The sequence below is a fragment of the Aquarana catesbeiana genome, linkage group LG09 (genome assembly GCF_042186555.1).
Source record: "Aquarana catesbeiana isolate 2022-GZ linkage group LG09, ASM4218655v1, whole genome shotgun sequence".
Lineage (NCBI taxonomy): Eukaryota > Metazoa > Chordata > Amphibia > Anura > Ranidae > Aquarana > Aquarana catesbeiana.
Window position 1 is genome coordinate 2054034 of NC_133332.1, and position 11933 is coordinate 2065966.

The 11933-nt window shown below is 49.8% G+C and overlaps 1 protein-coding gene across 4 annotated transcripts in view; it reads left to right on the forward strand.

The window, feature by feature from the left end:
- The window catches only part of MARK4 (microtubule affinity regulating kinase 4), a 70645-nt gene extending 63199 nt beyond the window's left edge, over positions 1-7446 (forward strand). For 2 of the 4 annotated variants that reach the window (XM_073598057.1, XM_073598058.1), the window contains exons 16-17: positions 6505-6549; positions 6646-7446. In XM_073598057.1, the coding sequence (XP_073454158.1) occupies positions 6505-6549; positions 6646-6847 (247 nt within the window). In that variant the 3' untranslated portion in view covers positions 6848-7446. The remainder of the gene's footprint in view (positions 1-6504; positions 6550-6645) is intronic. The other 2 variants (XM_073598059.1, XM_073598060.1) reach the window with 1 other exon arrangement.
- The last annotated feature ends 4487 nt before the right edge of the window (positions 7447-11933 follow it).

Genomic DNA, 11933 nt, shown 5'->3' on the forward strand with positions numbered 1-11933 from the left:
TCATTCATTGGTTCATTCATTGACTCATTCATTGGCTCATTCATTGGGTCAGTCATTGGGTCATTCATTGGGTCAGTCATTGGGTCATTCATTGACTCATTCATTGGGTCAGTCATTGGGTCATTCATTGGGTCATTCATTGGTTCATTCATTGACTCATTCATTGGTTCATTCATTGGCTCATTCATTGGGTCAGTCATTGGGTCATTCATTGACTCATTCATTGGGTCAGTCATTGGGTCATTCATTGGGTCATTCATTGTCTCATTCATTGGTTCATTCTTTGGGTCAGTCATTGGGTCATTCATTGGGTCATTCATTGTCTCATTCATTGGGTCATTCATTGGTTCATTCATTGACTCATTCATTGGCTCATTCATTGGGTCAGTCATTGGGTCATTCATTGGGTCAGTCATTGGGTCATTCATTGACTCATTCATTGGGTCATTCATTGGGTCATTCATTGTCTCATTCATTGGTTCATTCTTTGGGTCAGTCATTGGGTCATTCATTGGGTCATTCATTGTCTCATTCATTAGTTCATTCATTGGGTCAGTCATTGTCTCATTCATTGGGTCATTCATTGGATCATTCATTGTCTCATTCATTGACTCAGTCATTGGGTCATTCATTGGATCATTCATTGGGTCATTCATTGACTCATTCATTGGGTCATTCATTGTCTCATTCATTGGTTCATTCATTGGGTCAGTCATTGTCTCATTCATTGACTCATTCATTGGGTCAGTCATTGGGTCATTCATTGTCTCATTCATTGGGCCAGTCATTGTCTCATTCATTGACTCATTCATTGGGTCATTCATTGTCTCATTCATTGACTCATTCATTGGGTCATTCATTGTCTCATTCATTGACTCATTCATTGGTTCATTAATTGTCTCATTCATTGTCTCATTCATTAGTTGACATTTATTAATGATTACAAAGCTCTTGGGAAGATACATAGAGACCACCATTGCTGATTTCTCAGTCTGACGGTTGCCTGGCTGTTATACTGATCCTCTGGCTTCAGTATATGTTTTGCTGCTGACCTGCAAATCAGGACTTGTGACCCTCCGGATATCTGGGGTGATGACAACCAGGCAAGGAGCATTTTGAGAGGAAGATCAGCAGTTGCGGCCGTGTATCTCTAGGAGGATTGTAATTCCCGGATCAGAGGCGTTCTGGATCGCTCTTTCCTATTCATTCACCGGCCATATTGTCACTTTGTATCTTCTATATAAATAATTTTTATTACACGGGTTTGGGGTCAGTGGAGGGGGTTGGTGGGATCGTTCTCTGTAGGTTGGACCTTTTGTTGTGAAGTGTAACATCGGGATCCGGAGGATTCCTCCAGTCCTGTACTGGGCCCCAGTATACACAAGTCTGTATTCGTGGTCCTTCCCACCACATATATTGATCAGCATCATCCCACCAGAACGACAATGCTGATAATAATGAGGCATCCAGCATTTTATCCCAGTGCGTCGCGTCACATGGCAATGCATCACAGTACGCTGCAACCCATGTCATGTCAAGACAGAAGGTCCACCAAAACCAACAGGTTAACAGAGAGGCTTAAGATATCCTACAGAGCCACCCACAGAACCTTACATTGGATGTCCATCTAAGGGGGGGGGGGCAAGACAGAAGGTCCACCAAAACCAACAGGTTAACAGAGAGGCTTAACAGATCCTACAGAGCCACCCACAGAACCTTACATTGGATGTCCAACTAAGGGGGGGGGGGCAAGACAGAAGGTCCACCAAAACCAACAGGTTAACAGAGAGGCTTAACAGATCCTACAGAGCCACCCACAGAACCTTACATTGGATGTCCAACGAAGGGGGGGGGGGGGGGGCAAGACAGAAGGTCCACCAAAACCAACAGGTTAACAGAGAGGCTTAACAGGTCCTACAGAGCCACCCGCAGAACCTTACATTGGATGTCCAACTAAGGGGGGGGGGGGGGGGGGCAATACAGCAGGTCCACGAAAACCGACAGGTTAACAGGGAGGCTTAACAGATCCTACAGAGCCACCCGAAGAACCTTACATTGGAAGCCGGGATCAGATGAGACCCGAATGTCAACCTGATAAAACCTAATGAAAGTGTGAATGGAAGACCAGACCTTACAAGCGCCCCTTTGACACCCCAAAAGCAGTATAGTACCCCCAGAGGCAGGCTAGCATTTCACCCAAGGGCTGAGTGCATGGCTAAAATAAGGGACAGAGAAAGGATATTGGGCGGCAGTCACTTATTTATTGCCAAACAGTTAAGGAGGTTAGGGTTAGGGGTTGTAGCAGATCACTTACAGACTTTCCAGATCAATGTCTAGCTTTACAGTGTCAGAACCTTTAGGATGACCCGGCTACACTGTAAGCACGTTCCCAAATTTCAGTGTGTCCTCCAAGTGAGTCACCAGGCCCTTCTGGGAGACCAGGCTTCCTCCTGGCTCTCTCCAGCAAGGGGCCTCCCCCTTGGCACACCTTCCTCCAGACCATGAAGAACAGCTTCAGAACCTCTTCAGCACACGTTAAGCCACAAAACTGGCTAGTGGGCCTAACAGCAAAGCTCCACCCAACAGCACCTCCCTAGGCCTCAGGGGAAGAGAGCGAGTACTTGGCCTTTCCTAAATTTTTATATCCTCCCCCCAGCATGCACCAGTGGCCCAACCCTCCCACTGGATTAGCTGAAGGAAATATAAATATTCATAACTTTGTTTTATTTGTGAAAACTCATACTATGACCAGTGATAGCAGTGACATCTACTGACGACAGTGAGAAATCACAAGCCAACTTAAAGTGGAGTTCCAGGCTTTTTATTGTTTATTAAAAGTCAGCAGCTACAAAAAGTGTAGCTGCTGACTTTTAATAAATAGCCACTCACCTGTCCCACCATCCTCGCTCCTCTCCCCCTCCTCTCCGCGGCGCTTCCATTGAAACTGTGGCAGCTTGCGGCTTCACAGCCGGGCATGCAGTGGCGAAAAGAAAAGCAGGCTGTCCCGTGCAGGGACCTTCAGGAATTACAGAGAGTTGAACTATTGAAGGGAGCTTTAGTTGAGAGCTAAACTCAAACAACACCCACCACATTCAGACAATGGAGGGAACTCTTCTGCTGAGAGACGGTAGTACAATGTTCTGGAGGGAAGAAACCACCTTGAGCAGAAAAGAGGCCCCGGGCCTCAAAAAAGCCTTGTCCTTGCATAGAACAAGAAAGGGTTATTACAGGTTAAGACCATCAACTCAGAAACTCAACCTGCAGAAATAATTGTAATGAGATAGTAAACCTTTTGAGTAAGAACAAGAGGGACACCCCTTATAGGTTCTAAGAGTGGACTTTAAAGAGCCAACAGAACCAGGTTGAAATTGCCACAGACATTGTTCTTCTTGAACATTTCACTGGGATATCTACAAGTAGAACAATGTAAGCTCCCCCTCCTGCATGGAGATCTTGACTAGGGTTTGAGACACAGTGGGTCTCTAGATTGATGGTACTCAAGACTTAACACTAATCCAAACCAGACTGAAAAATCAAACAGAATTCATCCTACAGGGAACTTCCTGTCCAAGAGAAATATGCCATAGTAGACTTACGAGAAGTAGTTTTCCTAGCTTTGAAGAGTGTAAGGATGACCAAATCCCCCTTCATCCCTCAGCACCTGGGCTTCAAAAGCCAAGCTGGTAAAGCCAGAGATTGAGAAGCAGGTTGGAAAACCGGCCCTTGGGAGAGAAGATCTTAATACACCTAGAGGGCCCACTGAGAATCCACTAGGAATCTGACATGGTCCAAATACCACATCCCCATTGCAGTGAGATGAAAATTGCCTGAATGCTCCCCATCTCCATCCTATGGAAAATAAAGCCTTAGAAAGGGCTTCTAGCCTTGTATTCACTGGGTCTTTAACCCCTTTCCGCCCCAAAGATGGCTACAGCACAGCTCTCAAGTTCTAGGAGGGTGTGTATGTATGTCCTCCCAGAACCACTTCTCCTGGGGCACGCATCGGGCACACTCTGTGGGCAGGAAGGGGGTGAAGGTGCCTGGTATTGAAAGGGTTAAATACAGGGATGTGCTCAACAGGGACAGTCAGGGTCTTGTTAGGGCAGGAAATGTCCACAAGTTTAACAGACAACTTCTGCAGGAACCCTCTATGGGGTATTGCTGGGCAAAATACTTAGGAGGATCAAAGACCTTTTCCAGGTTGGACCAATCACTGTACAGAACCCCATGCAATAGGAAATGCTCCTGAAACATTTGTACAGGTTGAGGACTCTTTAGAGGATGGAGGTCGGTGACTTTAGGTGTAGCCAATATAGGCGGCTGTAGATCTAGGCTTGTATGGATTGCGTTAATAAGGACTGAGGTGACATTCTTATGTTTAGGAGTCATGTTTGCAGACTGCGACTCCCCATGAAATCAATGAGGATAAAGTCCAATCCTCCTCGTCCTCGTCTGACTGTGCAGCTGCAGCCCCAGGGAATGCAGAGGAGGAGAGGGTGTGGAGCCACACCTACGGCCCCTGCGTTCGGAGTCACCTATCATGGCTGCAAGATAGTAGCTGAGAATTCTTCCCTGAACAATACTGGGGAAGGGTTAACCCTTGAAGGGGAGTGCTGAGAGTCATCCCAGCAATCGGTGTCAGGTCCTATGGAGCTGACACTGCAAGCCCCCCGGTACCATTAAAGGATTGCATGCTGCTAAGACCCACCATAGTACGCATGTAACTGAGGGAGCCCCACACTAATGCAGAAACAGGATGTGGTAATGCCACCTGTGGCTTGTCACTGGATGGAGCAGGTAGCCCAAGTACTGGATCAGAGGCTCGGCTGTGCTGAGGGGTGGTGGGAGAAGCTGTGTTAACCCATGTGTGCTCTGGAAATGGCACATGTGACCCTCAGGAAGGAGGCCATGTAGATGTAGTAGGGGAACCCAGATGGTGTGTGTGACCCTCAGGAAGAAGCCCAAGGAGATATGGTAGAGGAGCATAAATGGTGTGTGTGACCCTCAGGAAGAAGCCCATGTAGATATGGTAGAGGAGCATAAATGGTGTGTGTGACCCTCAGGAAGGAGGCCACGTAGATGCAGTAGGGGAGCCCAGATGGTGTGCGTTAACCCTCAGGAAGAAGGCCATGTAGATATGGTAGGGGAGCCTAAATGGTGTGTGTGACCCTCAAGAAGAAGGCCATGTAGATATGGTAGGGGAGCCCAAATGGTGCGTGTGACCCTCAGAAAGGAAGCCATGTAGATGCAGTAGGGTAGCCAGATGGTGTGTGTGACCCTCAAGAAGGCCATGTAGATATGGTAGGGGAGCCCAAATGGTGCGTGTGACCCTCAGAAAGGAAGCCATGTAGATGCAGTAGGGTAGCCCAGATGGTGTGTGTGACCCTCAGAAAGGAAGCCATGTAGTTGCAGTAGGGGAGCCCAAATGGTGCGTGTGACCCTCAGGAAGTAGGCCATGTAGACGCAGTAGAGGCACCCAACTGAAGCCTGGCATAATGGCATACCCAAACTCCTGTAAGGTCAAGCCCTGATTGACCACAGTGGAGGTGCTCTCCATACTGATCAGGTTAGAAATGGAGGCAGGGTCAAGGGGGTATGCCCCCTCCAATCAGTCTTCACCCCTCCATTGAGCATACTCCCTCCAATTAGTCTTCACCCCTCCATTGGGCATGCCCCATCCAATCAGTCTTCACCCCTCCATCAGGCATGCCCCATCCAATCAGTCTTCACCCCTCCATCGGGCATGCCCCATCCAATCAGTCTTCACCCCTCCATTGGGCATGTCCCCTCCAATCAGTCTTCACCCCTCCACTGGACAGACTTCCACCAGCGGGGGGCGCATACTGCACCATAGGTACCCAGGGGAGTATCTATAGAGAGTGAAGACACATTACAGCCGGGCTCCCGCTTCTTCTCAGCAGTGCTCAGGTTCTGAAGATGGCAGCATAACCCAATGTACCTGATTTTTTTCCTCCTATGTCCCAAAATGTATGATTAACACAAAAACCAGCAATGTCCATAAAAACACAAACCCACCTACACTTCCCATAGGGTGTATGACTACCCAACACTTTGTATTTCCCCGCATTGGGTGCAGGAGCACCTACAGTCCTGGCATCTAGACACCTAGACATGTCCCCAGTGATATGAGCTCCTCCCAGGAACTGTATTGAACACGCCTCCTGGGGCAGATATAACACCCATAAAACACAGCAGGGTGATAGGCTTATCTAGGAGATAGGATTTATGACCCCCGCCATAGACATCCTGCTGGGTAATATATGAGGGGTCTTCAAAAAGTCCAACGAATATATAAAAGTGCGGAAACTTTTTAAAGAACCCTCGTATAAGGGGCCCAATGAGTTGACATCGTGCCCCTGATGGTGAGGAACCTTTTCAGTAGGTTGGATTTTGCACCGGAAGGTGATTTCAGATTTAATGGTAAATTTTAGCACATTTGTGGTTGTCTATTGGTGACGTTGAGCCTTCGTATTTTTTTTTCAGGGTCACAGACGAATCTGAGGGAGTCGGGAGACCTCAGGTCACAGGGTGAGTGTGCCGCCATCTTTCTTGGATCATGAATGCCGTGTTGTGGGTGGTCTCATGTTTGCGCTCACACCCCTCTCTCTCTCTCTTCCTCCGCAGTAGCGATATACCTTGGTATAAAACGCCGACCCACTCCGGCCTGCTCAGACCTCCCAGGGATGTGAAGAAATCCGCCCGGCGTACCCCCTTGAATTTGCCAGCCCCCTCCACTGCTCCTGGTGAATCTTCCCCAGTGGGTAGACCACGCCCCTTACAGGGTAAGCTCCGCCCACTCGTCACTGTTGGGTCGCTGGGACTTTAAGAAAAAAAAAAAGGGAGGTCTACGCTCCGTGGAAATCCATTGAAACTCTGCTGTAACTTCTGAGAGCTGGAAAAGCCCCACCCCGGGTCAGACACGTCCACTTTGCTGTTGGGATGTCGTGCCTTTAAGATGGACACCCTCCTGGTCTGGATTGCCACGCCCACCGTGCGTTGTTGGAAGCAGCCATGGTGAAAAGAAGGGGGAGGAGCTCATCCGCTTCAGCCCAGGAGACGCGGCCCGTTCATCTGTGCCATCCCCACTTATGTATTTTGAGAGGGCTGTGACCTGAAGAGGAAGAGCTGTGACATCACAGAGGGAGTGGTCTTCATGCTGAGACCCTCCCCTGTACTTCCCACGAGGAACATGGACAGGAAAACATGCTGGATCAGTGTTATCTAATCCAATAATTAACACTTTCCTGAGAAGATTCCCCAGCCTGTAATCGTCCCCCGAACCGAGCACTCAGAGATGAGCCTGCCCTTCAAGTCCCCCACTAGCCCCGCCTCCCCTAGCGTATGCGATATGTTAATGAGCCTCTTGGAACTCCATATTTTGAGTTCTGCATCCACAAAGAGTAACACAGATCTGACCCCCCCCCCCCCACCCATCTCCACACCCTATTAATGAGTTTGCTGGTGATTATTCTTCAGATGTCTATTGGATAATGTTTCCCCTTTTATTAGGAATGGAATGTTGGCCTTCTTATGCCCCTCCCCTTGCGCTGCCCACTCACACCCATAGGTTGCTGGTCATGTGGGCGGGTCTGTATATATGTGCGGGTCACGCAAATTACCTTTTAAGTATTGGGGAGGGGAATGCCCTCTGGTCACCCACTGCTCTCCATACCCAACGCAACACGCAATCCGGTAGCACGCTGAGGTGCACCCTGAGAGGATACTGTGAACCCAACACAGAAGAGCACACCTTCACACCTCCTGGTATTCGATCACCGTGTACGACCGCCACCACCATTCTACGTTCCACCACAGGATGTCCATCCCATACGGTGTCTGGTCATAGGATACACTGGACGATCCCAATCACTAGACTCCATCCAATGGTAGATGATCACCTTGTATTATATCCAACCATACATCTCTCTGTATTATACCCAGTAGTCAGTCTAACACAGGATGTGCGGAATCTGATCTATAAACATGTATGTGGTAAGCACAAGTCCTCACAACACGCAATGGAATCGTACTGCATCCACTCTGCACTATACTCCTCATCCCTTACCCATCATCCCTTACTCATCGCTTTCCACACTCCTCATCCCTTACCCATCGCTCTCTACACTCCTCAGCACTTACTCATCGCTTTCCACACTCCTCATCCCTTACCCATCGCTCTCTACACTCCTCATCCCTTACCCATCATCCCTTACTCATCATCCCTTACCCATCGCTCTTCACACTCCTCATCCCTTACCCATCACTCACCGCACTCCTCATCCCTTACCCATCGCTCTCTACACTCCTCATCCCTTACCCATCATCCCTTACTCATCGCTTTCCACACTCCTCATCCCTTATCCATCGCTCTCTACACTCCTCATCCCTTACTCATCGCTTTCCACACTCCTCATCCCTTACTCATCGCTTTCCACACTCCTCATCCCTTACCCATCGCTCTCTACACTCCTCATCCCTTACTCATCGCTTTCCACACTCCTCATCCCTTACCCATCGCTCTCTACACTCCTCATCCCTTACCCATCGCTCTCTACACTCCTCATCACTTACTCATCGCTTTCCACACTCCTCATCCCTTACCCATCGGTCCCTACACTCCTCATCCCTTACCCATCATCCCTTACTCATCGCTTTCCACACTCCTCATCCCTTACCCATCGCTCTCTACACTCCTCATCACTTACTCATCGCTTTCCACACTCCTCATCCCTTACCCATCGGTCTCTACACTCCTCATCCCTTACCCATCATCCCTTACTCATCATCCCTTACCCATCGCTCTCTACACTCCTCATCACTTACTCATCGCTTTCCACATTCCTCATCCCTTACCCATCACTCTCTACACTCCTCATCCCTTACCCATCATCCCTTACTCATCATCCCTTACCCATCGCTCTTCACACTCCTCATCCCTTACCCATCACTCACCGCACTCCTCATCCCTTACCCATCGCTCTCTACACTCCTCATCCCTTACCCATCATCCCTTACTCATCGCTTTCCACACTCCTCATCCCTTACCCATCGCTCTCTACACTCCTCATCCCTTACTCATCGCTTTCCACACTCCTCATCCCTTACCCATCATCCCTTACTCATCATCCCTTACCCATCGCTCTTCACACTCCTCATCCCTTACCCATCACTCACTGCACTCCTCATCCCTTACCCATCGCTCTCTACACTCCTCATCCCTTACCCATCACTCTTCACACTCCTCATCCCTTACCCATCACTCTTCACACTCCTCATCCCTTACCCATCATCCCTTACCCATCGCTCTCTACACTCCTCATCCCTTACCCATCGCTCTTCACACTCCTCATCCCTTGCCCATCATCCCTTACTCATCGCTTTCCACACTCCTCATCCCTTACCCATCGCTCTTCACACTCCTCACCCCTTACCCATTGCTCTCTACACTCCTCCCTTACCCATTGCTCTCTACACTCCTCCTCCCTTACCCATCGCTCTCTACACTCCTCATCCCTTACCCATCGCTCTCTACACTCCTCATCCCTTACCCATCACTCTTCACACTCCTCATCCCTTACCCATCATCCCTTACCCATCGCTCTCTACACTCCTCATCCCTTACCCATCGCTCTTCACACTCCTCATCCCTTACCCATCATCCCTTACTCATCGCTTTCCACACTCCTCATCCCTTACCCATCGCTCTTCACACTCCTCATCCCTTACCCATTGCTCTCTACACTCCTCATCCCTTACCCATTGCTCTCTACACTCCTCATCCCTTACCCATCACTCACCACACTCCTCATCCCTTACCCATCGCTCTCTACACTCCTCATCCCTTACCCATCATCCCTTACCTATCGCTCTTCACACTCCTCATCCCTTATCCATTGCTCTCTACACTCCTTATCCCTTACCCATTGCTCTCTACACTCCTCATCCCTTACCCATCGCTCTCTACACTCCTCATCCCTTACCCATCGCTCTCTACACTCCTCATCCCTTACCCATCATCCCTTATCCATCACTCTCTACACTCCTCATCCCTTACCCATCATCCCTTACCCATCACTCTTCACACTCCTCATCCCTTACCCATCGCTCTCCATACTCCTCATCCTCTACCCATCGCTCTCTACACTCCTCATCCCTTACCCATCGCCCTCCACACTCCTCATCCCTTACCCATCGATTTCCATGCTCCTTATCCCTTACCCATCATCCCTTACCTATCACTCTCTACACTCCTCATCCCTTACCCATCATCCCTTACCTATCGCTCTCTACACTCCTCATCCCTTACCCATCGCTCGCTACACTCCTCATCCCTTACCCATCGCTCTCCACATTCCTCATCCCTTACCCATCGCTCTCCACACTCCTCATCCCTTACCCATCGCTCTCCACATTCTTTATCCCTTACCCATCGCTCTCTACACTCCTCATCCCTTACCCATCACTCACCGCACTCCTCATCCCTTACCCATCACTCACCGCACTCCTCATCCCTTACTCATCACTCACCGCACTCCTCATCCCTTACCCATCACTCACCACACTCCTCATCCCTTACCCATCGCTCTCCACATTCCTTATCCCTTACCCATCGCTCTCTACACTCTTCATCCCTTACCCATCATTCACCGCACTCCTCATCCCTTACTCCTCATCCCTTACCCATCATCCCTTACCCATCACTCTCTACACTCCTCATCCCTTACCCATCACTCACCACACTCCTCATCCCTTACCCATCGCTCTCTACACCCCTCATCCCTTACCCATCGCTCTCCACACTCCTTATCCCTTACCCATCGCTCTCTACACTCCTCATCTCTTACCCATCTCTCACCGCACTCCTCATCCCTTACCCATCTCTCTCCGCACTCCTCATCCCTTACCCATCACTCTCTACTATCCTCCCTTCTTCTGCCCATCCTCTGTCCATTACTGGACTGGCATAGAAATGGCTCTACAGTATTACACACAGGGCGGCTGTGAGATGTGCTGCTTGCGCTGTCGTCGTCCTTCCCAGGACCTGGCTTCAGTAATGGGTTGCTCCTCATCCAGTCAGATATGCTGCAGACTGTTAGGAGTTTGAGAAGACAGCGGGCAGGTGAAGGCCAAATGTCGGTCAATGTTTGTATTCATGTATAGGTCACCCTTCTCTCCGATGTCTTCACATTTACACCACAACTTCAAGTCACTCTCTGCTGGAGGTTCTGCTGATATCCACATTCCCTGATCTCATTATCTCACACCAGGCTGCTTCGACTCCGCTGTGCTCACCGTCCCCTGATGTCCCTTCCACCCTAAAACCAGCTCCACCATATGGGCTCCCCCATACCCACAACCATATCCACCATATGTGCTTCCCCCTCCTCCCCCATACCCAAAACTAGCTCCACCATATGGGCTCCCCCCTCCTATCCCATACCCAAAACTAGCTCCACCATATGGGCTCCCCCCTCCTATCCCATACCCAAAACCAGCTTCACCATATGGGCTTCCCCCTCCTCCCCCATACCCAAAACCAGCTCCACCATATGGGCTTCCCCCTCCTCCCCCATACCCAAAACCAGCTCCACCATATGGGCTCCCCCATACCCACAACCATATCCACCATATGTGCTTCCCCCTCCTCCCCCATACCCAAAACCAGCTCCATATGGGCTTCCCCGTCCTCCCCATACCCAAAACTAGCTCCACCATATGGGCTCCCCCCTCCTATCCCATACCCAAAACCAGCTTCACCATATGGGCTTCCCCCTCCTCCCCCATACCCAAAACCAGCTTCACCATATGGGCTTCCCCCTCCTCCCCCATACCCACAACCATATCCACCATATGTGCTTCCCCTCCTCCCCCTTACCCAAAACCAGCTCCATATGGGCTTCCCCCTCCTCCCC